Here is a 27,783-nt window from a genome sequence, read left to right as displayed (position 1 = left end):
TTGATGATCTCCCAGGTCCCTTCTTCCTCTAAAACCATAATCCTGTAAGTAGGCAGAATCATTTGTATAGTTTCAGATAACTAAAATAATAATAAGTAAATAAGTATTTACATAGCACTACTATGCACTAGACACTGGGCTCAGTGCTTTACAAATATTACCTGGAAGTCAGGTGCTATCATTATCCCACTTTTTCAATTGGGGATAAAGGCAAACAGAGGTTTAATGACTTGCCCAGGGTCATATAGCTAATAAGTGTCTGAAGCTGGATTTGAGCTAAAATTTCCCTACCTCCATGCATGGCCTTCTATCCACTGAGCTGTCTACCTTCTATACCTCATCCTCAATCTCCAGCTTCTTTACAGAAGTGGGGGCTATGGGTATAGAACTCTATACATAATGTTACACTTTCTTGATATGTTCATTCATTTGTTGGACTGTTTTTCTTTCCCTTTTAAAGAGTCTACTTTATAAGAGATGGCTTTCTGGGTAAGATAAGGCCATAAGGGCTATGCTGGAGTCAGCCTGAACTGCTATCCCAAAAGCTGATTGTTAAATTTTCAATGTGAAGGGCAGCTAGGTGGTTCAGTGGATAAAGCATCAGTCCTGGATTCAGGAGTACCTGAGTTCAAATCTGGCCTCAGACACTTGACACTTACTAGCTGTGTGACGCTGGGCAAGTCACTTAACCCTCATTGCTCCAAAAAAAAAAAATTCAGTGTGAGCACTGGCACCTCAGAAATGGGAAAACAATATAAATTGGTCTGAATTTATTGTTCTGTTAATTGCCTAGATTTAAGAAAGTGATGGGAAAAAATTTAGTACTGTTTGCATAACATAAAAAATATAAATATATCTTCTGTGTTCCATTCCCTCCCATCTATCCCCACCTGCCAAAGAGTTGGTTGTCAAAAATTCACTAGTAAGGATAAAGAAACATTGGTTAATGTATGATACACAAAAACAAAATATATTTTTAAAAGTAAATTTTTTGCCACAGTCCTAGGGAGTGTATCATAGAGTTGTCCCCAATACTCTTTGCTCTGATATAACTTCCAGGTAAGGGACCAACCAACCCAGGGACACAGTTCTAGCAGCCATGTTTTGCTCTGATTCTATTACTATGCTGAGCACCAAATTTACCATGTCTCATTCTCTTTTAGGTACAGAGAGAAAAAACACCATCTGTGAAAGGTGCCCAGCAGGAACATTTAACTCAAATGGGACCCTTGGTCATTGTCTGCCATGGACCAAGTAGGTAGAGCACACTCTCTAGGACTTGGTAGTTCATTATTTTTGCTTGTTCATTTGTTTTTGTTTTTGTTTTGGTGGGGCAATGAGGGTCAAGTGACTTGCTAGGATCACACAGCCAATAAATGTCAGGTGTCTGAGGCCAGATCTGAACTCAAGTCCTCCTGAATTCAGGGTCCGCACTTTATCCACTGCACCACCTCACTGCCCCATTTACAATGTTTTAAATACCAATTTTGACCTTAATGAATACCAAATAAAACAAATGGTTACATACAGAAATCAGAACAGAGAGAGAGAGAGAAAGAGAGAGAGAGAGAGAGAGAGAGAGAGAGAGAGAGAGAGAGAGATGTCCATAGGGGACTGCAGGTAAGTTAGCTGGTTGATTGATTGTTGTCCCTTGTTCTGGAAGAGGACCAAAATGACGTCTCTATGTTAGGGTCAAATTGCAGTGTGTCCAACTGTGGCTGACCCAGCCAATATAAACTCAGAATGCTCTACCACAGGTTGGGCACAAATAATCCGTGTGAACATGTGGATTAGATTCTTTAACTTTGTGCATATCACATTTCTTTTGAGCTACCTCAATTTTACTTTTCTCATAGAGCATAGCACCTTCTCTGATGCCACGTAGAGTGGTCCTGTGCCAATATCTCCCATGTCATGCAATTTCAAAGTTCTTAAGAGAGACCTTGAGGGTTTTCTTATATTGGTTTTTCTGACCACCATGTGAGTGCTTGCCTTCTGTGAGTTCTCCATAAAATAGTCTTAGCCAAGTGTGCATTTGGCATTTGAACAATGTGGTTGGCCCAATGGAGTTGTGCTCTCTGCAGTAGAAATTGAATGCTTGGCAGTTTAGCTTGAGAACCTTAGTGTCTGGTATCTTATTATGCCAGGTGATCTTCAGAATCTTCCTAAGACAATTTAAATATAAGTGATTCAGTTTCCTGGCACGGTGCTGAGAGACTGTCCTGGTTTCATAGGAATACAACAATGAGGTCAGCACAACATCTCTGTAGACCTTCAATTCAGTAGTAAGTCTAATAGCCCTTCTCTCCCACACTTTCCTTTGGAGCTCTTCAAATCCTGCGCTAGCTCTGGCAAGAAGTGCATCAACCTAATTATCAGGGCATACATCCCTAGCAAGTACATTGTCAAGGTGAATGAACTTATCTATAGTATTCAGAACTTCTCTATTTACTATAACTGATAGTTCCACATGTGGATGGTGTGGTGTTGGCTGATGGAGCACCTTTGTTTTCTTGGTATTAACTGTTGGGCCAAAAGTATCACAAACAGCAGAGAACTGATCCATACTTTGTTGCATCTGAGCTTCAGAGGCTGCATTGAGTGCACAATCATCCATAAACCAAAAATCCTGCACAAATACTCCCTCCACTTTAGTCTTGGCTCGTAGCTTTTTCGTTGAAGAATTTACCATTAGTGTAGTAGCTGACCTTGATGCCTTGTTCGTCCTTATTGAAGACTTTTGAAAACATGGCAGAAAATATGCAAAAAAAGCATGGGAGCAAGCACACAGCCTTGCTTCACTCCACTGGTGACTGGAAAAGTGGGAGAGTATTGTCCATCATCCAGAACCTGGGCAAGCATACTGTTGTGAAATTGACATATAATACTGATGAACTTCTCTGGAGAACTACATTTTGACATAATTTTTCCATAATCCCTCATGACTGATAGTATACAAGTCTGTGGTGAGCTCAGCAAATGTTGTGTAAAGACCTCTGTTCTGTTCCTTGCATTTCTCCTGGAGTTGTTGTGCAACAAACACCATACCAACTGTTCCTCGATTCTTTCTGATGCCACACTGGCTCTCAGGTAGTTGACCATCTTCTAGGTGAAGGACCAGCCTATTAAGGAGGACTCTGGCAAGAATCTTGCCAGCAATGACTAAGAGATAGACCCCTCTCTGATTGTCACAGGACAATGGACATATCCTTGAATTCCTAGTAGATAACCTCTTCTTACTATATAAACCAAAAGATTTCAGTCAACTTTTATATGAGTAATGGATGCCTGGTGACTTCAATGCTAGAGTAGGCTCAGACTACCAGATATGGCAGGGTATCCTTGGGAGAAATGGAGTTGGAAGCAATAACAGCAAGGGTCACTGAAGACTTCTGCATCTCATGATCTTCTCATCACCAATACTGTCTTCCTTTTACCTAAATAAAATAAAACTTTGAGGATACACCCTCACAGCAAACATTGACATTTAATAGACTATATCATTATAAGGAGATGAGATAGACAGGATGTGAGAGGGATGAAGGCAATGTGTGGTGACCAGTGCTGGACTGACCATAGACTTATCCTCTCCAAGCTAAATATTTGCATAAAACAAAAGCAGCAGTCCTAAGGCAAAATGACTACCAGAAGACTTAATGTCAACAGATTAGAGCAGTTCTCTGAGAGGGAGTGGTTTGTTGCAGGTAAGTATATAACAACTAGATCTCTTGGAAATAAATATACATAGGACACACTTTTAAGTTTATTCTGCATCATTAACATTTTCATCATTTTCTTAAAACTAGACACTCAACAAAATAAGAAATCAAGCCCTAATTTGTAGTGTTTGCCAATTATGGAAGCATGAGTTTAACAGTTTAAAAACTGACTTAAAATTTGAGCTGATGCCAGCATACCTCTGAATGCACACGAAACTATGAATCTTTATTCTATTCATTTCCTTTTAGGCATAAAAGAAATTCAGCATGTAGCTTTCAAAGCTGTCCTGATCCTCTGTGTTTCCCTCTGGTCTTCTTCCTGTTAGATAGTGCCCATCGTTAAGGTTTTTATTTTTGTTAAACTGGACTAAAATCCATCAATCTGCGACTTCTCTCCATCACTCCAGGTTCTATCCTCTGTGGCCAGGTTGAGTGAATTTACTTCTATTCTACTTAACATCCCTTTAAATACTTGAGAAAACCTTCTGGCTTCATCAAGTCATCCTTCAGTAGCTCCTCTCATCCATGGTTTAGAACCTAGTTGCCTCAGTACCATGGAAAGGGCTTCAAAATCAAAAGAGTCTGGGTTTAGATTCCAAGGGGGCTACCCACTTGTCCTTGGACTAGGGAGATAATATTGAAAAGTGCTGGACATGGGAGATGCTATGTAAATGCTAGAAGTTACCATCAGTTATTTGAACTCTCTGTGTCCCATTTCCTGATCTATATATACATGAGGGGCCCAGCCAAAGGACCCCCTTAAGGCCCATCCAGCACAAAATATATGGTCCTATATTGCCCCCCTTTTGGAAGCTCTCCAGGTAACTGAGGAAATTCCTAAAATTTGGCACTGAACACAACTCTTCAATGTAGCCTAAGGCCGAACCTCCATGGCTGCTTTTCCAATTGCAGTGCTGACTCACATGGACTGTTCAGGGCACTCACACTCTATGACCTTTATAGGTGAACTGTTATCTAGTCCCTTCTTCCCAGAATAGTGACATGGTAGAGTGGAAAGGGCATTGCCTCTGTAGCCAAAGGACTTGGGTTCAGATCCTGCCTCTGATCTTTGCTTCCTTTGTGACCATGGATAAATCACTTTTATTCTTTGGGCCTGATTTTCCTCATTTTTATAACTAGAGGATTGGAATAGGTGCCTTCAGATGTTCCTTACAATGATGATGATGGAAATGATGATTGTGATGATGATGATAAATGGGCATCTAGATAGAATGCTGGGTATGGAGTCATGAAGACTCATCTTCCTGAATTAAAATCTGACACTCAGACACTAGCTGTGTTACCCTAGGAAAGTCACTTCACCCCACTTGCCTCACTTCCTTCATCTGTAAAATGAGCTGGAGAAGGAAATGGCAAACCAGTCACAAATGGGGTCACAAAGAGTTAAACATGACTGAAATGACTAAACAGCAGCAACAAAAATTATTTAATAAATAAAAATTATAATTCTTGAAAGGGACATTGGGAAGAGAGGTACCAGGCTAGAATTCTATCTGCTCCCTTAAATAGTATTAGTTTTGGGAATAAAATTAGGTTCAAAGTAACTTCTGATCACTTTATTATTTTTTAGGAGGAAGGGGAATCCCAGTAAAAATGACATTAATGTAGTCTTAAAGACCCCAAGTGGAGACAGAGAATGAGAGAGAGAGACAGAGACACACAGAAAAAGAGAGATTGAGAAACCTCAGGCTCACCTATGGTGTTGGTTGTCAGGTGGCTTAAAGGAAGGAAGACCAGACATCTCTAGCCTTTTCTCCCACCTACCCTTTTCCAAGGTAGACATTTTTTCCAGGAGCAGGAGCAGGAACAGGAAATTGGGGCCAGATATAACTTTGTTCTTCTCAGAGAGAAGGTATACCATGGTGGAATTATAAATATCTTTTCCTTTAAATATTATTAGCCATGGGGATATGATTCGGTTCAATCTAATTTCTGATTGCTTTTTCTGTTTTTTTAGGGGGTTAAGGAAAACTGCCAAGCTCTCTTTCCAAAGCCTGACCCCCTTCCCACCTAATACCATTCCACAAGGAGCACACATGACAAAAAAAAAGAAACCTACTGATCTAAATTGTAGCAAAAGAGATCAGAAAAGATATACATATGAGAACATATATTTAATCAGATTATAGAGAGGAAGGAACTTTTCCACTGGAAGTAAGATAACTCAACTCAACCCAGAGAAAGCTTACCGAAGGGGAAATTCCCCCAAAGTCTCTAGTGTAGCAAGCTGGGCATGAGGACATGGTGGAGGCTGCTGGCTGCTCTCATGTTTCCCAGAGACTTTTCCATCAGCAACCTGAATTGGGATTGGCTTCTTCCATCTTCCCTCTTGAAGCTAGAAGTCAGAAGCAATTTGATACTTGAAGAGTTCCTCAAGAAGTTTGAGGAGTCCTGAAGAGGACTGATCAAGGTGTAGCACTTTCACCAACTCTGCTTGGCCAACTCCTGTGGAGAAAGTCTCCTACTAATGGGCATTGGGACAGGGATTACAATAACAACAGCAACAATAGCACTTTCTAGGTATTATCTCATCTAACCCTCATAACCACACTAGGAAGTAGGTACTATTATATTCATTTCACAGATGAAGAAATTGAGACAAACAGGGGGTAAGTGACTTGTTTAGGGTCACACAGCTAGGAAATGTCTGAAGTAAGATTTGAATTCCCATATTCCAGTCTCTAGGTCCAGGTTCTCTCCAACCCTGTCAACAGGACTATCTAGCTATCTCTGGCTCCATGATCTTTTTTTTTTTTTTGGGGGGGGGGAGCAGCGGGTCAATGAGAGTTAAGTGACTTGCCCAGAGTCACACAGCTAGTAAGTGTCAAGTGTCTGTGGCTGGATTTGAACTTGGGTCCTCCTGAATCCAGGGCCAGTGCTTTATGCATTGCACCACCCTGCTGTACCTCCATGATATTTTTTATCTAATTTCTTGTAGTTTAATGGTAAGACATCAATTCCATTCAGTCCTATTAATTTCCATCTTGTTGTTAGGGTGGGCAGTGGGGGATAGAAGGTTTGCCTTGGGATAGGGAAGCCTCCAGTTCTGTCTCTTAGCCCAAGTAAGCTCTGTCTCCTCAGCAGCTCACACCCTCTCAGTGCCTTGGCCAACAATCTAAGGCTCTCTGTCCCTGACAATTCCTGTATCAGGGGAAGGCATTTCCACACAAAGGAATTCCCCAAACTGGTGAAATTGCAGTTCTGGGCCCCTCAAAAACAAAAAAAAAAACCAACAACATTATCTCATGGTTCTAATGTGTCTAAATATTTTTGGATCCTGACTCTGGACACACTGGCTTTCTAGCCAATCCAATGTGGATGCTCTCCCTCTGTTCATTTTGTGTAACCTAGGAATCTGGGAGGTGTGCACCTCTGCCTTTGTCCACATTGTTAATGAAGGCACAACTGGCCCTACTTCTCTCCTTCTGTTTCGGATACTTTGCTCCTCTTGCTGTAAGCTTCTTTGGCTGCTGAGTTGCATGGCTGACTGCACGTGGGAGAGGAGTGGGATCACTCAGGTTTGCTGGGTTGATGGGAATAAATTTTCAATGACACATGTCCTCATCTATCTTCCTAGTTGTATTGCACAGGGTTTACTTGAAGAAAAGCTGGGCACTGACACCACTGATGCAGTGTGTTTACTGAGGAAGGGTCCTCGAATCGTATACATTTACATCTTTATTCCCTTCATCATCATCATTACCATCATGTTGGGGGTGATAGTATTTGTTAGAAGGAAAAAGGACCAAGAAAGAGGTAAGCAGAGACATAAAGAGGGTGGAGCAGAGGGATCTTTACCTCAGGCCATTACCTTTAGAGGACTCTGACCAAAATTGGAATCCTTTAGGACTTTAGAAAGAATATATTTTAGGACCTCAATCAAACATTCATTCAGTGACTCTAGAGAAATGGCAGCTGGAAGGCAGAGGAGGGCTTTCCCCTGTCCCCAGCTTTCCTCCTCACTTCCCCTGCCCTTCCCCACTTAACTGAGTATATGGATCTTCCAAATGCCAATTATTATAAATAAGTTATACAACACCCAGGCCCTCTGCCTAGGCTGATAGAACAGAACCCTGGGAATCCTGCCTTTGGGAGTTGGGCACAAGTATTGAGAAACACGGAGAGTCACTTGCCTTTCTTAGCTTTAGAGGATCAAAGTGTGGTTGTAGGCACAAAGATTTCAGCTGGAAAGGGTTGAGAGATCATCTAATTAGATCTTTTTTATTTTACATAGACATAACCTGAGACCTAGAGCCATTAGGTGGCAGCTGGGTGACTCCACAGTACATAAAGTTCTGAGCCTGGAGTCAGCAAGATTTGAGTTCAAATACAGACTTAGACCCTTACTAGCTTAAGTGACCTTGGACAAGTCACAACCCTATTTGCCTCAGTTTCCTCATCTGTAAAGTGAGCTGGAGAAGGAAATGGCAAACCACTCCAGTATCTTTGCCAAGAAAAACCCAAATGGGGTCACAAAGAATTGGACAGAACTGAGAAATAATTAAACAACAACAACAAAAATATGTCAGGACAAATGGTGAATGCTGGAGATACAAGAACCCTCAGTCCCTGCCCTCAAAGGGCTCACATTCTAATGAAGGAGACAAGGGCAGACCACCATGTATACAAGGTATTTAGTGGTCAATGAAAGGTTCTCTCAGGGGAAAGCATTTGTATTAGGGGGGCTGGGAAAGACTTCTTGCAGAAGGTGGAATGTTTGCCTCTTAAATGAAGGCAGAAGGAAGCAGGGGGAGCATTCCAGGCTTGACGGCACCTAGTGAAGAGAAACTCCTTGTGTATCCCTGTTGGAATCTAAGATCCTTGAGGGGAGAGATCAGTTTATTCTTTTACTTGTCATCCTAGAACCTTTTACAGTGCCTGGAACATAGTAGGCACCAAATAAGTACATGTTGATTAATTGATTTCCAAAAGTCACACAGGGAATGTCAGAAGCATCATATGAACCCAGATCTTTTTGACTCTGAGCTCAGGGCTCTATCCATTGCTCCCTGTATAGATGTGCCTGGAATTCTCTTTATCCATTCATTATATGTCTGCAAAATGTATCTACCTGGCTTCCTGACACTCTTCTTTGTATTTCAGCTTACAAGGAAACAAGGATGAAATGCTTTTGCCAAACCGAGGGAGTGAACAGTTTTTTCTGCTAATGTTGCTGCCTGGGCGACCCCTAGCTCTTCTAGCTGAGAATATCACTTCCAGACAACTTTGATTCATAACACTAAGCCCTGAATGTGTCAACTTGGTGAGTGATCCCTGAATCTATCTTTCCATTAAATAGGAGACACCCTTCCATTAAAAACAGAAAAATTACAGACACCACATTTTAGGAAGGACTTTGATGAGAAGAAGGTGGCTGAGATGGTGATGGGCCTCAAGTTCCTCCCATTTGAGATTTGAATGAAAACTCTTGGCATGTTTAGCCTGGAGAAGGGAGGGAGCAAGAGGGTCATCTGTCATTTGGCATAAAGTCAGGAAAAGATTCCTCAGCATTTGAGCTGTGGTCAAATAGATAGATTTGCCTCAGCAGGGTGCCACTTCTTGGCTGGATGTCCTCAAATGGAAGGTGGAGAACTGAGCTGAGAGGGGATTCTTGCTCAGTTGTGGGTTGGGGTAGTTGGCCTCTAAGGTCCCCTCCTGCTATAAATCTATGGTCATATAATAGGGAAAAGTCATGGGAAGGTGTGGGATTGAAGTGTACCTATGTAAGGTGATTGTTTGATCCTGGATAGGTCATTTTCTTTTTCTAAGTTTCAGATTTCTCCTGTGATATGTAAGGCCTGGATCAGTGAGTATATAGTTATCACTTCCACATCACAGGGGTTAGGGGCACAGTGGCACAGTGCCCCCACCCCCACAAACTGGAAAATCCACGTAAAATTTTTTGTCCCTCCCTTCATACCACAGAAGAAATCTGAACTATTATGATATTAAAAGATAAAATATATTGAAATTATACAATACTGTATGTACATATATTTTCTGTGTCATCTGCTGGTGTTCACACGTAGTTTGTGGCTTATACAAAACTCCCCCCAAATTTCAATGTAATATTTTATTATGACCCTCAATATATAGAAACTGCAATGGGAAAAGTCACAATAGGAAAGGGATAACTGGATTTCAACACACACAGACACATACACAAATAGGCCTGAAATTGGGAACAGACTCAAACTCACTACTTTTTGTTTCTCTATCTATATTTTCCTATGTTTCAGGGTGACACATCCTACCCTGGAAAGATCTGTGAAACCATTGTGACCAATTGATTAGTGACCAAGTTGCTTTTGTAGGAGCCTAGACAACAAAAAGAATCAGTTCCAGTAAGGGAAAGAATGTCCAAGAGTCAGGACAATCAAAAACATTGATTATGCTATTGGGAATGCAGTGAAACCCCAAGGTCAAGTCATTCTCTCTGTCATTGGGACAAAGCTCTCCCCCAGAAATGGTAGCCATTTCTTGCTGAGACTTCCTCCCATTTTTGCAGCCAAAAGCATTCCATATGGCAAATGATATTTAAGGGAGGCCCAAAGTTTCACCACCTACATCCAATTCGGATGTCCTATCCCAGAGCAGAGCCCTGCAGGTGAGGCAACAGAACCTAAGTTCTGAGAGGTTAAATGAAAAATACTGAAATAGCTATATGTGACTGAAATGAACAGTCTCCTTTCCAAAGACTAGCATGAAGAAGGTGGCTGGCCACCTGGTGGTTTATATAAAGTTTATTTCACATATGTTGCATATATATTTATTTATTATTGTCGTTGAGTTCTTCAATCGTGTCTCTTTGTGACCCCACTTGGGGTTTTCTTGGCAGAGAAAATGTAGTGGTTTGCTTTTTCCTTCACCAGTTGCTTTTACAGAAGAGGAAACGGAGGCCAACAGGATTAAGTGACCTGCCCAGGGTCATAGTTTTTCCAATTAATCATAACTTTAAACTAATTTAGAGGAAAAGTTGAGCTCAAGAACATAGAAAGGTTGCTTGAGCAATCATACAAAATGAAGTCATAATGCAGAATGGTATCAATATTAAATGATATAGAATCAATTTAATTACCTTATTCTTTGCATCCTCTCTCATTGTGCCACCCAAGGTTAGGTTACTCATGTCAATATATATGTGCAGGGAGAGGGGCATCTTAGTGCACAGAGTGTGTGGGTGGGAGGGGCTAGAGTCAGGAGTACCTCAGTTGTTTTTCAGTGAGATATTTCAGTCTATTTTTTCAATTTTTGGTTTTGTTTTATTGTTTCTTGATTTCTTATAAACTTATTGACTTTCATTTGCTCAATTCTAATTTTACAGGAATTATTTTCTTCAGTAGGTTTTTATACTTCCTTTTCCATTTAGCAAATTCTACTTTTTAAGGAGTTTTTTTCTTCAATGTTTTTTGGTGCCTCTTTTTTCATTTGGCCAACTCTGCTCTTCAAGGTGTTCTTCTCATTGGGTTTTTGTACCTGTTTTACCATTTGGCCTTGTCTGTTTTTATTTATACGTTGTGTGTGTGTGTGTGTGTGTGTGTGTGTGTGTGTGTGTGTGTGTGTGTGTGTGTGGCAATTGGGGTTAAGTGACTTTCCCAGAGTCACACAGCTAGTAAGTGTTAAGTGTCTGAGGCTGGATTTGAACTCAGGCCCTCTTGAATCCAGGGCCAGTGCTCTATCCCCTGCACCACCTAGCGGCCCCATGTCTGGTTTTTAAGATGCTATTTTCAGCTTTTTTTGGTGCCTCTTTTACAAAGATGTTGATTGATTTTTTTGTGATTTTCTTGCATCACTCTCATTTCTCTTCCCAATTTTTCTTCTACCTCTCTTATTTGATTTTCAAAATCCTTTTCGAGGTCTTCCATGACCTGAGACCGATTCATCTTTTCTTTGGTGGCTTTGGAGATAGGAATTTTGACTTTATCTTCTTCTAAATGTGTGTTTTAATCTTCCTTGTCACTGTCTGCTGTTTCTGTTTTGTGTGGAAATTCATTCCACTCACACTGTATGCTACAATTTGTAAAGCATTTTGGCAGAAATTCTGTTTAGACTAATTAACAGTCATTCAAATAAGAGACCTTTTGGCTTTCTTTACTAATGACTAGAAGGGGCGGGCCTGGAGTAGACAGGGAAGACTTCAAATAAGATCACACCTCCAACTAGTCTCAATGGGTAGAGAAAATGTCATCTAGGGCAATCAGTTCCATCAACTTCCAGGAAGGGAGAAAGGAAAAAGCCTCCTCAGCCAAATTGCTTATTATACATTGCCACCTGCTGGTCATTCTTTTTTTTTTTTTTTAATTTTTATTTTTTTGGTGAGGCAATGGGGGTTAAGTGACTTGCCCAGGGTCACACAACTAGTAAGTGTTAAGTGTCTGAGGCCAGATTTGAACTCAGGTACTCCTGAATCCAGGGCCAGTGCTTTATCCACTGTGCCATCTAGCTGCCCCCTGGTCATTCTAATATACTATTTAGTATACTACAGTTGTTGGTTGTTTGTCCTTTCTCAAAGAGAACCATAACATTGGGAGGTGATGTCAAGAATTGCAGAGAATTGGATTTAAGTGAGGGAGAGCTGTGCAAAGTCACTAGCTTCACTCTCTCCTCCAGAGCCATGTGGGTCTGGAGATGGCCCACTCTGGATGCAATGGGAGACCTTGGCCTTTTTAAGCTAAGGTCTTTCCTAGGTCTCAGTAAAAAATGAAGAAAGATAGAGACAGAGAGAGGAGGGAGGCAGGAAGGAAGGGAAGAAGGAAAGAGGAAGGGAGGGAGGAAGGAGGGAGGGAGGGACGGACGGAGGAAGGAAGGAAGGAAGGAAGGAAGGAAAGAAGGAAGTATAAATGTGTGTCAACTTACTTGGAAAGTTTTCAGGTTTTTTTGGTTTTTATTCCTTTTCAATTAGTGGGGGCAGGGGAGAGGTAGAAAAGAAGAAGAGGGAGGGAAGGTAGGGTATTGTTTGTGCTGGACTTGCTAGCTGTTAAAGTTCCTTCCAACTCTCAAACATGGTGATCCGTGAATGTTTTTTTTCATCCTCTCTGCTATTGGGCAAGGTGGATGGCTTGAGCTCAGGCGTTCTGAGGTCTAAAGGCAGTTGGGTGTCCAGCACCAATATTGCAATCCAGCACTGAGTCCAGTACCAATAATGTAAGCCCTGAATGCATAAGACCATTGAGCTACTTGAGGAAGGGCAAGTCAGCCCAGGTCAAAAAGCCAGCTGGTCAAAGCTTCCAAGATGTTTGGTAATGGGATCATTGTTGTTCATTTGTTTCAGTAATGCCTGACTTTCATGACCCCATTTGGAGGTTTTTTTGTTTTGTTTTGTTTTTTGGTGAGGCAATGGGGGTTAAGTGACTTGCCCAGGGTCACACAGCTAGTAAGTGTTAAGTGTCTGAGGCCAGATTTGAACTCAGGTACTCCTGAATTCAGGGCTGGTGCTTTATCCACTGCACCATCGAGCTGCCCTTAACAATAAGTTCTTTTTTTTTTTTTTTGGTGACATTTGGCATTTTCTTGCCAAAGATAATGGAGTGGTTTGCCATTTCCTTCTCCAGCTCATTTTACAGATCAGAACTCTGAAGCAAACAGGGTAAAGTGAATTGCCTAAGGTCACACAGTTAGAAAGTGTCTGAGGCTGGATTTGTACTCACAAAGATGAGTGTTCCTGACCTAGAGTCAGGAACACTCTTTATACTCTGCCATCTAGCTGCCCTGGTAGTAGGATTAACAATTGCATTTCAAGTCTGGTCAAGATGGGGAGACCAAGTTCAAAACAAACAAACAAATGAACAACAACAAAATTCAAACTCTCAACAAATAACACCAGTTAATAAAAATAATGCACATTAATCATGTTATCTATATGTATGTATGTGTATATATACATATGTATGCATGCATATACATATGTATCAATGTGAATACTGAGTCCAACTTCCTTCTATTAGTAGGTAGCATGTTTCAACTTAAGTCCTATGAAGTCATGGTTGTTCATTGCATGGACCAGAGTTCTCAAGTCTTTCAAAGTCGTCTTTACAATGCTGTTATTGTAGAAATTGTTCTTCTGGTCATGATTACTTCACCCTGCATCTGTTGGTTCATAAACATTCATTAAGCTCCTTCTATGTGCCAGGCATTGGGCTAAGTGCTGGGGATGCAGAAAGATACAAGACAGTCACTTCCCTCAAGGAAATTGTAACTTAATGGAGGAGACTACAAGCCAACAATTATTTAAAAAAAAAAAAGTTGTCCACAGGATAAATAAGAAATAATTAGGGGAAGGAAGGCCCTGGACTGAAGAGGGGTTGAGAAGGGCTTCCTGTCAAAGATGGGATTTTAGTTTCCGTTAAAGAAGTCAGAGAAGCCAAAAGGAAGACATGAGCAGGGAGAGCATTCTAGGCATGGGGGACAGCCAGGGGAAATGCCTGGAACTGAGACAGGAAGTGTCCTTTTTGTGGAACACCACCGAAGCTAGTGTCAGTGGATTGACAGGGAGTAAAATGTTAAGTAGCTGGAAAGGTTGGGGTAGGGGAAAGTGGCTATTTTATGAAGGACTGAGGATCACACAGAGGATTTTATACTTGATCCTGGAGGTGATTATGAACCAATGGAGTTTACTGAGTAGGGCTTGATGGGGTCAGACCTACCCTATAGGAAAATTACTTTGTTGGCTGAATGAAGGTTGGACTGGAGTGGGGAGAGACTTGGAGCAGGCCGACCTCCCCTCCCCCCAGGAGCTATCGCAGTAGTCCAGGGGATCACAATGCCAGAGGAGAGAAGGGGGCATATTGGAGAGATGCTGCAGTGGTGGAATCTTGGTAAGAGGTTGGATGTGGGAGGCTGGGGACAGTGAAGAGTTGAGGATAACACCGAGATTTTCCATAGGTAACAAACTTGCTATCATCTTTAATTTAAAAAAAAAATTTCATTTGTTTCCAATTATATGAAGAATTTTTAACCTTTTTACAATTTTGAGTTCCAAATTCTTTCGCTGTCTCCTTACTCTGCCCATTATTGAGAAGACAAGTGTGAGAAATGAGTATTTCTCCCTTATATTTAGTAACTAATTATTGTATTAGGACTGTTTTTCCCCCTTTTTACCTCCTCATCCAGAAAGACCATTCAGGAATGGTCTCCCTTTCAGTCAACCTACACCAAATATATTGATAAACCAATTCATTGGGAGCTCTATTCCCTGTGACTATTTTTATTTTTATTTATTTATTTAATTATTTTTGTGGGTCAATGAGGGTTAAGTGACTTGCCTAGGGTCACACAGCTAGTAAGTGACAAGTGTCTGAGGCCAGATTTGAATTTAGGTCCTTCCGAATCCAGGGCCGGTGCTTTATCCACTGCACCACCAAGGTGCCCCTCTATGACTAATTTTAAATCCCTCAGTATTCAATAATTGAAAGAACCATATTTAGACCACAAAGGTTTCCTTGAGAAAGTAAAATAAGTTTTATATCAGAAGTAATAGAGTTTAATAAGCAGCTTCTTTTTTATTCTTGCTTTGACCGGTAACGTGCCTTAATCCCAATCTATAAGAATCATTTCTAAGGGAGTTACTTTGGAAACATATTTCTTTTTTTTAACTTTTCCAACATTTTCTTTATATAAAATATAATATATTAGAAATAATATAATACAATATATTATATTAATATATTATACATTATATTAATATATTATATAATATAATATATTATAATATATAAAAGAATTCATACAGACATCAAATACATACTGTACAAGTGAGGATGAGGGAATTATCTGGGAAACTGAGATACGGAGAGCATGGAGATAATAGTTGACAAGACCTGCTCTCTTCTTCATAGTTGATTACTTCAGTTTTGTGGGGAGGCAAGATGAATGAATGGATCAATTTCTGGGCTATTAAGGGAGGAGATAATATGAAGCAGCCAAGTTCAGGAATAGCGAGAATTAGGTTCTAGTTCTCCACCAAAGGACAATGCTGATTCTCTTTGTTATGTCACTGATCCCAGATTGTCTAGTGATCTTCAGAGGGTGTCCAGTTCCCAGAATAACTCCTTCTTTCTGGTCTCCCAAATTCTCACTCAGCACTGTGAACCATTTACTCTGCCAAGGCATCAGGGTAGCAGGGGAATTATCATCCTGCAGGGTGGTGAGGGGAGATCTCCCTAGGACCTTGGCATCAGGTTTCCTTCTAAGGGGTCTAGAACCTGAGAAACAAGGAGCCTCAGAGCCTCTTAAGAACTTGTCAGGGTCCTGGCTGGTTGTTTGAAGTGCTGGCAGCTGTTCTGTCACTTCTATGGTGTTTGTCTGTTTGCAGAAAACCTCAGTTTGGCGCAGGGAGGCTGGTAGTACCTGGCAAATGTGGTAAAAAAAAGTGAAAGTTTTTTAAACAGTTGGTTAGCGATAACTGAAAGACACCAGTTTTTTGAAGGACCACCCTTTCGGGGAGGAGACCATGACAAACTGCCAGTCTGTCTGCTAAGCACTACACTTCAGAAGCTACCAGAATTTTTCTTTTTTTTTTTTTTACTCTTTCTTTTTGAGAGAACCATGAGTTGTAATGAGTTTTTTTTTTCTCCTTTCTCTTTTATGGTATTCTGTTTAACTAAAAAAGAGGGTTATTGAACCCTATTGCTTGATACCTCACTGAAAACATTGAATATTGAATCTTGCTAATTGAAGTCTTATTTCTTTTTGATAAATTAATCACCACTTTAAGTATCTGCTACTGTTATAATAGAGAATTCATGTATAAGATGATGTGGTTTACTTGCTAAAAGAAGATTATGTAATAATATCTAATATAATCAGCTATTTACATTCATTTATTATTTATATGTCATTATACTCTGGGTATGGTTTGGAATTATTATATATATATCACTAATATATTCTCAGTTATGCAGAATAGCACGCATTTTTACCATCATACTGTCTTTGGTGAAATTAATATGAGATTTTGGAAGTATGGAAACTTATCATTTCAGAGACTAACTTGCTGTGAACTCTGATGCAGGCCCTGGAGAGAATAAATGTACAACAAAAGGAGAGACAGGTATACATAAGTCCATGGTTTGCTTATGATGGTGACTATGTAGAGCACAATTACTAGGCACAGTCCAGTTTCATCCTCTCTCCCTCCTAATTTAATCTAACTTAACTGAACTTATTTTTCTTTTTGTCTCACTCAGTCGAACTCACCTGTGACCTAGCACAATCACTGGCTGTCTCAGAACCATGAGATATGGTATGATACTCTTTCCATAACATTTTCAGGTGTCATGAACACATACTAAATTTGGCTTTGATCCAGACACATGGTGGTAAAAAGTGTTACAGATTGCATAACTACCTCAACCCTCTATTAGAAGTCTAAGGATATAAAGGAGGGAATGTAATGGAATTTATTAATTTGATCATTGACAATGCTATGCTAAGGTTTAGTAAAAATGCAGCAATTCAAACAGTTAAAGAAGAGAATCCAGCTTTCCAGACCAGAGTCCAGAATCCAGTTTTTCCAGACCAGAATCCAGTTTTCTCCTGACGACATCTTACCACTTCAAGAAGACAAGAGAACTCAGAGACTTTATATGAACTGTTTTGTTTTGTTAGTTTTTACTATCTCCTTTCTGTTATAATATACAACATCTATAACATGTACTCCCTGCAGAGGCCTTCCCTTTGCAAGACCAATGTCAAAGCGTCAGTTCATGAGGACAAAAAAAAACCCCGCCCTTCTGGACAAAACTTTCCTCTCTTCCTTTTCTATATTGTTATTAACATATTGTTAGTTAGCATAGGTTATTATATTCTGTTATTTTTGACTGTTTCATCAAGGAAATGTCCCGTTTCTTGAGGAAACAAAGCTGTTATTTTTTTACTGTTCCATCAAGGAAACATTCCGTTTCTTGAGGAAACAAAGGGAGAAAATGTGGTAAAAAACTGAAAGTTTTTTAACAGTCAGTTAGCGATAACTGAAAGACGCCAGTTTTTTGAAGGACCACCCTTTTGGGGAGGAGACCGTGACGAACCGCCAGTCTGTCTGCTAAGCACTCCACTTCCGGGGTGCGAGCTTAAAAGGCAAGAAGAGAACAGAAGTGATGTCTTTTTCTGCTCTCCTCGCCCGCTGGCTTGCTCTACACACACAGACACTGACTCAGGTTCGACTCAGCTCGGTTCTCCATAACAGCACGTGCTTGACGTGATTCTCAACCTCAGAGGTGGCCTTGGGTTTTTGGTGAGTTCTATACGGAATATAGACTAAGCTTAGATCTAAGACTACTTATTTGTATTTCTACTTTCCTATCTCTCTAATCAACATCACCTTGTAATTCCCAAACAATAAAAGCCCTAACTAAAGATCAGAGGCTTCTTCCACTTACTGGTCTGGGAGATAAATAAGGGAAAGGTTAAAGGGGAGTTTAATGCTCTTGTATCCAATTTTAAATCTCACACATTCAAAGGACACTGGAGTATCCAGAGACAAGTCCTTCTTGGGCTGTGATGATAGGGCCAGCTCAATGGAATGCTGCGTTACCAGCTGGTTTGGAGGGTCTTCTGTGTTGATTTTCATCGGTGTTTGGATATTGCCAAATGTGGGAGAATGGGGATCTGAGTCCTGAAGTTGCTCTAGATCCTTGGTCCCCACTTTCTGCTGCTGTTCCGAGGCAGAGGGACTTAGTTGTGGTGAGCTCTCCACCTTGATGGGGCTGCACAGAAGGCCTGAGCTGGGAGAATGAGGGTCTGTTACATGCGCCAGGTGCTTGTTGCATGGTGCAGGACAGGCTGGGGTGGCCCAGACGCTCTTGACCAAGCCCATCCTCACAGCTCTGCCAGCCAGTTGCCCACGAGGGTGGGAGGATGGGAGAACCTGCAAGGAGAAAGGGGCCGCTCAGGGCTCTGATACCTTCCCAGCTGCTTCACCCCTGAGCCAAAAGCACGGGGAGTTGACTTTTGATTTCTGACTGTCTTGGTTCCCCAGAGTGGAAACTTCAACGCCGTCTAGACAGAGGGTACTGACGGAGAAAGAGGGATGGAGGGAGGTGCCTCCCAAGCTCTGGGAGTTCTCTCACTTTCTGGGTTCAGGGTTTTCTTGTGGATCTCTGGAAACATATTTCTTACTATGTTTGCCCCCCATTTATGTGTGTGTGTGTGTGTGTATAAATTTTAATTAATTAAAATTGCCATTTCTACACAGACAACCTAATAATCTTCTTATGAACTCATTCTGTAAAAGGATCTGGGCCTGGCTAGTTAAGACAAAAAGCACTAAATCTCTCAGTAGGCCTTTTCACTTATCTCCAAGTCTGTGCTTAGAAGGCTAAATATTACAGTTTGAGAATGAAATTCCCCCAAAACTTTGACAGAAACAGGCATAAAAAGACATGAAAACTTAGAAAGAGACAGGCATGTATGCAAAATGTCAAAAATAGGGACAGACATACAGACACAGATTCTTACCCAGGAGGTTGATTGAAAAACAAAATCAGAAGTTTCAGTTTTCAGGTTGCCCTTAATGAGGTTGCCAAACAGTGTTTTATAAATTAATTACTAAAGCTATAGAGATCAATTTGGGGGAAGCATATTACTAATTTATTAATATTATATACCAGTAAAGAATTGAGCACAGGTCTCCTTGACTTCTCATAGTCTTGGGTCAAGTGGTAGAGAAAGTAGAGAAAGAGTTTCACCATAGCAGTTAGCTTGAGCAAGAGAAAAGCATTCAAAGACTCAAAAGACCTAGAAGCAAGAGAGACCTCCAAGAGAGTGCTTGCCAGAGAGCATGTGGACTTTTCCAAGAGTTTTTACCCTCTTTTGGTAGAGGTGGGTCATTACACATTGATCAAAGCTATAGTTACTATCATTCTATTATATTGGTTAACAACTTGAAGGTGGTCTACATTAAAATGAACTCTACAGATGACATCAGGGAGAAGTTTGCAAAAGAAACCTATTGAAGTTGTGCAAGGTAAAGTCTATTATCTATACGTGGTTTGATCCCATCAGTGTTTCACTGAGCTAGACAAAAGAGTCTATCTCCATTTCCATTGTTCCCTTGTACTTATGCCAGATCAAGGAGAACAGTACTTTCTGTAGTAGGGGAAGAAAGGACTGAGAAACTGATCTCTGGGTTCCCCCATGAAATTCATTATTAATAATTATTTTCTCACAATAAAAAGAGGATAAAAACCTATCAAAGATGCCACAGGAGGTCTTCTGGGTCTTCTAGGTCTTTTAGGGTCTTCTGGGTATTCTGGGGCTGTTCATGGGTTTCCTTGAGAGTACATACCTAGGGGCAGCTAGGTGGCACTGTGAGTCAGCCCTGGAATCAGGAGGACCAGAGTTCAAATTCGGCCTCAGACACTTGACACTTACTAGTTGTATGACCCTGTACAAGTTACTTAACTTCAATTGCCTCACCAAAACAAAACAAAACAAAAGAGAGAGAGAGAGAGAGAGAGAGAGAGAGAGAGAGAGAGAGAACATGCTGTCTCTCTGGGAGACAGAATGGGTCATTTGGGCCATTTCTCCTGCTCACACTAATTGGAATGCTAAAGTTTTCTCCCTGTTAGGGAGACACATAGTCAATCCTTTACTAGTATATTAATAAATTGATAATATGCTTACCCAAAATGTGTATATATAGCATTAACAATTAATTTTTAAAAAACCCATAGCTTATGAGAAACAATTTTCACAGCCAGTGTTTCTGATAAAGGCCACATTTCTAAAATATATAGAAAAGTGAATCAAATTTTTAAGAATACAAAGTCATTTCAGGCAGCTAGGTGGTACAGTGGATAAAACAACAGGTCAGGATTCAGGAGGACCTGAGTTCAAATCAGGCCTCAGATACTTGACACTTACTAGCTGTGTGACCCTGGGCGAGTCACTTAACCCTCATTGCCCTGCCAAAAAAAAAAAAAAGAATACAAGTAATTTCAATCCTACCTAAGTTAATTTATTTATTTAGTGCAATACCAATCAAACTACCAAAAAATATTTTGCTGATCTAGAAAAAAATAACAAAATTCATCTGGAAAAGCCAAAGTTTAAGGATATCATGGGAACCAATGAAAAAATACAAAAGAAGGTACAAGATCTCAAAATCTCAAAATGTATTATACAGCTGTAATTATCAAAACAATCTGGTACTGGCTAAGAAATAAGAGGGGTGGATGAGTGGAAAAGAATAGGCACAAATTATATTTTAGCAAATGACTATAGTAATCTAGTATACGATAAACCCAAAGATCCAAGCTTTTGAAACAAAAACTCATTATTTGACAAAATCTTCTGGGAAAACTGAAAAAATAGTATAGCAGAAACTAGGTATATACCAACCTCTCACACCATATACTAAGATAATGTCAAAATGGGTACATGATTTACACATAAAGGATGATACCATAAGCAAATTAAGAGAATATGGAATTGTTTATCAGTCAGATTTATGGAAAGAGGAAGAATTTAGGACCATAAAAGACATGGAGAGTAAAACAAAATATAACCTAATAATTTTGATTATATCAAATTAAAAAACTTTAGCACAAACAAAACCAATGTAACCAAGATTACAAGGGAAGAAGAAAACTAGCAAAGAATTTTTGAAACAAATATCCCTGAAAAAGGCCTCATTTCTCAATTATATAGAGAACTGAGTCAAATTTATAAAACTACAAGTCATTCCCCAATTGATAAATGGTCAAAGGCTATGAACAGACAGTTTTCAGATAAAGAAATCAAAGCTATGTATAATCATATGAAAAAATGTTCTAGATCATTACTGATCAGAGAAATGCAAATTAAAACAACTGTGAGGTATCACCTCACACCTATCAGAGTGCCAAATATAACAAAAACAGAAAATATTGGATGCTGGAGGGGAGGTGAGAAAGCTGGGATGCTAATTTGCTGTTGGAGTTGCGAAAAGATCCAACCATTCTGGAGAGCAGTTTGGAACTATGCCCAAGGGCTATGTGGAAATTTATTTTGATTTGGGGACCCTACCTTTGGGCTGAGATTAAAAAGCCTTAGGTTCAGGGGGGTTTTCTGTGTGAGGGGCTGGTGCTCCTCCCCTCTACTTCAGCTGAGCCAAAAAGCCCTGTGAGTTTTACGGGATTTCAGGTCAGAAGGCTGGGGGAAAAAGCCCCAGCTCCCTCTGCCCCGAGAGAATCTACCCCAGAGATCCTGGGCTGGTCCAGACTGGCCTCTGGTGTAGCCTGTGTGGAGGTCCCTGGGCACACAGCAGGGGGTATGGCCCCTGGAGCCCTGGGTGTGGTACTCACCACATTCCAGTGTCCCCCTCCCCCAGCCACAGTGGTAGGGCAGCTGGCAGATTAGCTTGGTGTGTGTGGGGGGCACAGGAAGCCTGAGATTTGAGGGGTTAGAAGGAACATATATACAGACAGTAGAGAAGACAGTAAAGGGGGATGGAGAAAAAGCTAAGAGCAAGGACAGACGCTGGAAGATTAAGAAGACAGTAAGAGAGGAGACAGACGGAGGAAGGAGCCATATGGAGTAAGGGGCTTTTCAGGGATTCATCACTACAGTAATGAGAGAGCAGTTAAAAAGTGAAGCAGGGGAGCCAGAGTGAAGGAGGGAAAGGTGAAAGTTGGAGAAAACTGGAGCATACCCTAAGGCAAGAGGCGGCAAAGGCCCTTATTGTATTAAAAGCAGACAGGTCGTATAATTTGCATTTCTTAACCCTTATCTCTTACATTTATTTTTATAAATAAATTCTGCTTTGATTATTTAATTAAGAGGCTTCTTAATAGTTTGCTTATCAATTTTGGTAGTGGAGCAGTGTGGTGGAACTTTATAAATGGCCCATATTAAATTAATAGCAGTCAGATAGCCAGCCAGTCATCAGTCCCCAGATCAGTGAAAAGTCTCCAGATTAGTCCTCCAGTCAGATTAGTACCTCCAAATTAGGCAAAATGGTTAAAATATTTTTACATTTGAATGTCGACTGCAGGAGGATTTACGGCCCAATTATAATTTTTCTAAACTTCTCATTTTCCATATACTTATAATTTTTATAAGTACCATTCTATAATTTTTTCAGACTAGATTAGTTAATGTTTTTTACAGCTGTACAACTGTGCATACCTATGAATCCAACAATACCACTGCTAATATGTTTTCCAAATTCGTTTCATAAAGTTATGGTGACAAGGAATCTCATTTAGACTTAGCTTTGTGTGAATTTAACAGGTTAGAGATAAGCAACAGAAATATAACTCAGAATTTCAGGTTCTGGGGGCAACCACCAAAAACTGAACTTGTGTCAATCTCACCCTAAGTTAAGTGGGGAAGGGCGGGGGAAGGGATGGGCAAGACTGGGGACTGGGGGAAGTCCTGCTCTGTCTTCCACCTGACATTTCCCTAGATTCACTGAATGAATGTATGCTTTATGTCATAAGATCTGTTGTTTCTGCAACACTAAATAACTCCAATTTTGATCAAAGCCTTCTAAATATGACCCTCTGGGGCAAAGTCCCCACCTCTCTGCTTACCTCCTTCTTAGTTATTTTTCTTTATACAAATAACACCACAGAAATGATGACAATGATGGAGAGAATGGTGATAATTGTGTTGAGAGTTACTATGCAGTGAGCACACTGCATCAGTAGTCTCGGTGCCATTTTTCTTCAAATAAACGCTGGGCAGTACAGCTAGGAAGACAGATGATGGCACACATCATTGAACATCAGCCCAGCAAAACTGAGTGATTCCACTCCTCCCTCAGTTATAGTCTTCCATTACAGAAAGAGGGACAGAGAATCCCAAACAGAGGGAGAGAAGCAGGACCAGCTGTGCCTTTAATAACATTCTGGATAAAGGCAGAGGTGCTCACCTCTCAGATTTAAAGATAACACAATAAGATGGGAGGGAGGGAATCCATGTTGGATTAGTTAGAAAGCCAGTGTGTCCAGAGTCAGGATCCAAAAAGATTTAGACAAATTAGAACCATGAGACAAGGCTGTTTTGTTTTCTTTTTGAGGGGCCCTGAACTACAATTTCACCAGTGTGTGGAATTCCCTGGTGGAGAAATTCCTTCCCCCGATGTAGGAATTGTCAGAAATGGAGAGCCTTAGATTGTAGGCTAAGACAGTGAGAGGGTGTGACCTGCCTCTAAGACAAAATTTACTATGTACAAGAGACAGATCTGGAGATTTCCGGACCCCAAGGCATTCCCTGTATCCCCCAGTGCTTAACCCAATAGTAAGATGGAAATTAATAGGACTGAATGGAATCAATGTCTTATAATTGGGCTAAAAAAATTAACTTCAAAAGATCATAAAGCCCAAGATGGCGAGGTGGCCCAGTAGACACCAGGGAACAGAGGGCTGGACCTAGAGTCTGGAACATGAAGGTTCAAATCTTGCTCCAGGGGGGCGGCTAGGTGGCGCAGTGGATAAAGCACCGGCCCTGGATTCAGGAGTACCTGAGTTCAAATCCGGCCTGAGACACTTCACACTTACTAGCTGTGTGACCCTGGGCAAGTCACTTAACCCCCATTGCCCCGCAAAAAACAAAAACAAAAACAAAAACAAAAACAAATCTTGCTCCAGACATTTCCTAGCTATGTGACCCTGAACAAGTCACTTCACCCCTGTTTACCTCAGTTTTTTTTTTTTTTAACAAAAATGAGGAAAATAATAGCACCTATTTCCTATTGGGGTTATGAGGATCAAATGAGATAATACCTAGAAAGTGCTTTTGTTGTTCTTATTGTAACCCTTGTCCCAATGCTCATTGATAGAAGGCTCTCTTCATATTGAAAGAGAGGAAGGTTGGCCAAACAGAATTGGTGGGAGAATTCCACCTCAATTAGTCTTTTCAGGACTCCTAAAGCTTAAAGTCTTCTTAGGGGACTCTTCAAGCATCAAATTGTTTCTGGCTTCCAGCTTCAAGAGGGAGATGGAAAAGGCCAACCCCAATTCAGGTTACTGAAGAAAAAGACTGGGAACACATCAGAGGAGTCATCAGCCTCCACCATGTCCTCATGTCCAGCTTGCTACACCAGAGACTTGGGGGAGTTCTTTCTCCTAATGGGAAATCTCCTTCTTCTGTATTATCTGGCATATATTATCCTATCTATATCTTCTATGATCTCTCTTTTGCTACAGTTTAGATCAGTGGGTTTCTTTGCTTTTTGCTATGTGTGGTCATTGTGGAATTAGTATTATGTGGGAAGGGGGTCAGGTTTTGAATGGAGAGCTTGGGGTTTCCCTTCCTCCTCCAAAATCAGACAAAGCAAGCAGAAATTAAATTGAAGCCAGTCATATCCCCTAGACTAATAATATTTAAAAGAACAGATATGTATGATTCTAGTCCAATACCCTTTCTCTCTGGGAAGAACAAAGTGGTCTCTGGTGCCAACCTCCTGCTCCTGTTATAGGCATTGAAGTATTTCTTGGAAAAGGGTAAGTGAGGGAAAAGGCTTGAGATGTCTAGTCTTCCTCCCTTTGGGTCACATGATAGCCCACACCACAGGTGGAACTTCGCTACATGTAGAAGATTCCCAATCTCCTCTCTCTGTCTCTGTCTCCACTTGGCATCTTTAAGACTACATTAATGTCATTAGTACTGGGGTTCCCCTTCCTCCTGAAAAATGAAAAAGTGATCAGAAGTTAGTTTGAACCTAATTATATTCCCCTAAACTAAGAATATTTAAGGGAATGTGTGTGTGTGTGTGTGTGTGTGTGTGTGTGTGTGTGTGTGTGTGGAGAGAGAGAAAGAGAAAGGTATTTTGGCTCTAGAGCCAGTGCCCTTTCCACTGTACCATGTCACCATCCTGGGAAAGAGATGGGACTAGATAATAATCTGAAAAGATAAATCTTGGAGTGTGAACACCCTGAATACTTTGTGTCAGTCAGCAGCACAACTGAAAAACCAGCCATGGTGGTTAAGCCTTAGACTCTATTGGAGGGATTAGAATAAAGGAAGTGCTGTAACATCAATCCATGGATACTGTCCTAGTTAGCCCACATCTGAAGAGTTGTGCTCAGTGCCATACGTTAGAACGTTCTTTTGGTTAGCTTCCACAAGAGGGCGCTATAGGACCACAGATTCCAAATTGGATGGGGCTTTGGGTTCCCTTGGCCAGGCCCCTTATTTATAGATGAAGAAATGGGGCACAGAGAGTTCAAACAATTGATAATAACCTCTAGCGTTTATGTAGCTTCTCCCTTGGCCAGCACCATTTCAATATTATCTCAGTGGTCCAAGGCCAATGGGTAGCCCCCATGCATTTGAATCCAGATTCTCTTGATTCTGAAGCCCCTTCCAAGATAGTAGGGTAACCAGGGATCCAAACCATGCATATGAGGAGCTATTGAAGGAGGTCGGAAGTTTTCTTAAGTATTGAAAGAGATGCTAAGTAGAAGAGAAACAAATTCATTCAGCCTCACCCCAGAGGGTAGAACCTGGAGTGGTGGAGAGAAATCACAGAAAGGCAGACTTTAGTTCAGTTTAAGAGAAAAAACTTAACAATGGGAACTATCCAACAGAAGGGAGATCAGAAGGGAAACACAGACAAGCAAAACAGCTTTGAAAGCAACATGTTGGATTTCTTTTATGCCTAAATACAAGCTGTGTATAGAATAGAAATTCATGATTTCACGAACGTTCAGAGGTGTCCTGGCATCAGCTCAAGCTGTAAGCCAGTTGTTAAATTGTTAAATTTGTGTTTCAGAAACTGGCAAATACTACAAATTAGGTCTTGGTTTGTTATTTTTGTGTGTCCAAACTTAAGAAATGATGAAGAACGTGCAGAATAAACTTAAAAGTGTGTTCTGTAGGGGCAGCTAGGTGGCACAGTGGATAGAGTTCCGGCCCTGGATTCAGAAGGACCTGAGTTCAAATCCAGCCTCAGACACTTAACACTTACTAGCTGTGTGACTCTGGGCAAGTCACTTAACCCCAGTTGCCTCACCAAAAAAAAAAATGTGTTCTGTGTATATTTATTTCCCAGAGATTCAGTTGTTAAATATTTACCTGCAGCCACCATGGACATTCCTTAATTTTTTTTTTCTGTTCTGCTTTGTGGTATGGAAACATTTGTTTTATTTAGTATTTGTGAAGGTCAGACTTTTTTCTTTAAAACATTAAATGGTCACGTTTCACACATAATGTTGTTTCTCTCTGTGCCTAAAAGAGGAGAAATGGGATATTTGGTGCTCAGCATAGCAATGGGCTCAGAGCACAACATGGATGCTAGAACTGTGTCCCTGGGTTGGTTGGTCCCTTCCCTGGAAGCTGTGTCAGAGCAAAGAGTTTTGGAGACACTCTGATATTCTCCCCAGGCCTGTGGCAAGAAATTTACTTTTTAGAAATATATTTTGGGGGCAGCTAGATGGCGCAGTGGATAGAGCACCGGCCCTGGAGTCAGGAGTACCTGAGTTCAAATCCAACCTCAGACACTTAATACTTAACTAGTTGTGTGACCCTGGGCAAGTCACTTAACCCTCATTGCCCTGCAAAAAAAAAATTACATATATATATATATATATATATATGTTTGTTTTTGTGTCTCATACATTGCCAAATATTTCTTTGACCTTACCAATAAATGTTTAACAACCAACTCTTTGGCAAGGGGGGGATGGAGGGGAGTGGAACACAGGAGATATATGTATGTGTTTTTTATGTTATGAAAACATTACTAAAATTTCCCCCATCACTTTCTTAAATCTTAACAATTAACAAAGCAATCAATTCAGCCCTGGTTTATACTGTTACCCCATTTCTGGGGTGCCAATGCTCACATTGAAAATTTAACAATCAGCTCTTGGGAGAGTAGTTCAGGCTGTACACGTTATGGCCTTGTCTTACCCAGAGAGCCATATCTTATAATGTAAAATCTTTAAAACGGAAAAAAAAATAGTCCAACAAACTAATGAACATATTAAATAAGTGTAGTGTTATATTTAATGTTCCATACCTATAGTCCTCACTTCTCTAAAGAAGCTGGAGATTGAGGATGTGGTATAGCAGATATGCAGTTCATTGAATCGAGCCTTGTGTATTGGGGTTAGGGAAA

General features: G+C 40.6%; 2 protein-coding genes across 2 annotated transcripts in view; one reads left to right on the top strand and one right to left on the bottom strand.

Annotated features, from left to right (window-relative positions):
• The window catches only part of LOC122751366 (tumor necrosis factor receptor superfamily member 14-like), a 34,989-nt gene extending 24,921 nt beyond the window's left edge, over positions 1-10,068 (top strand). The window contains exons 4-6 of the mRNA XM_043998374.1: positions 1,164-1,254; positions 8,844-9,003; positions 9,980-10,068. Coding sequence (XP_043854309.1) covers positions 1,164-1,254; positions 8,844-8,970 — 218 coding nt within the window. The 3' untranslated portion in view covers positions 8,971-9,003; positions 9,980-10,068. The remainder of the gene's footprint in view (positions 1-1,163; positions 1,255-8,843; positions 9,004-9,979) is intronic.
• Positions 10,069-15,687: 5,619 nt separating this feature from the next.
• Positions 15,688-18,573, bottom strand: LOC122751367 (cell division cycle-associated protein 3-like). Its single transcript, XM_043998377.1, is given in 3 exon segments — positions 15,688-15,743; positions 15,746-16,085; positions 18,187-18,573. Coding segments are annotated over 3 exon segments (762 nt in total). The 5' UTR covers positions 18,553-18,573.
• Between the last annotated feature and the right edge of the window lie 9,210 nt (positions 18,574-27,783).

The sequence above is a fragment of the Dromiciops gliroides genome, chromosome 3, assembly GCF_019393635.1.
Source record: "Dromiciops gliroides isolate mDroGli1 chromosome 3, mDroGli1.pri, whole genome shotgun sequence".
NCBI lineage: Eukaryota > Metazoa > Chordata > Mammalia > Microbiotheria > Microbiotheriidae > Dromiciops > Dromiciops gliroides.
Note: the sequence above shows the minus strand (reverse complement) of the source record. Positions and strands in the feature narration are given on the sequence as shown.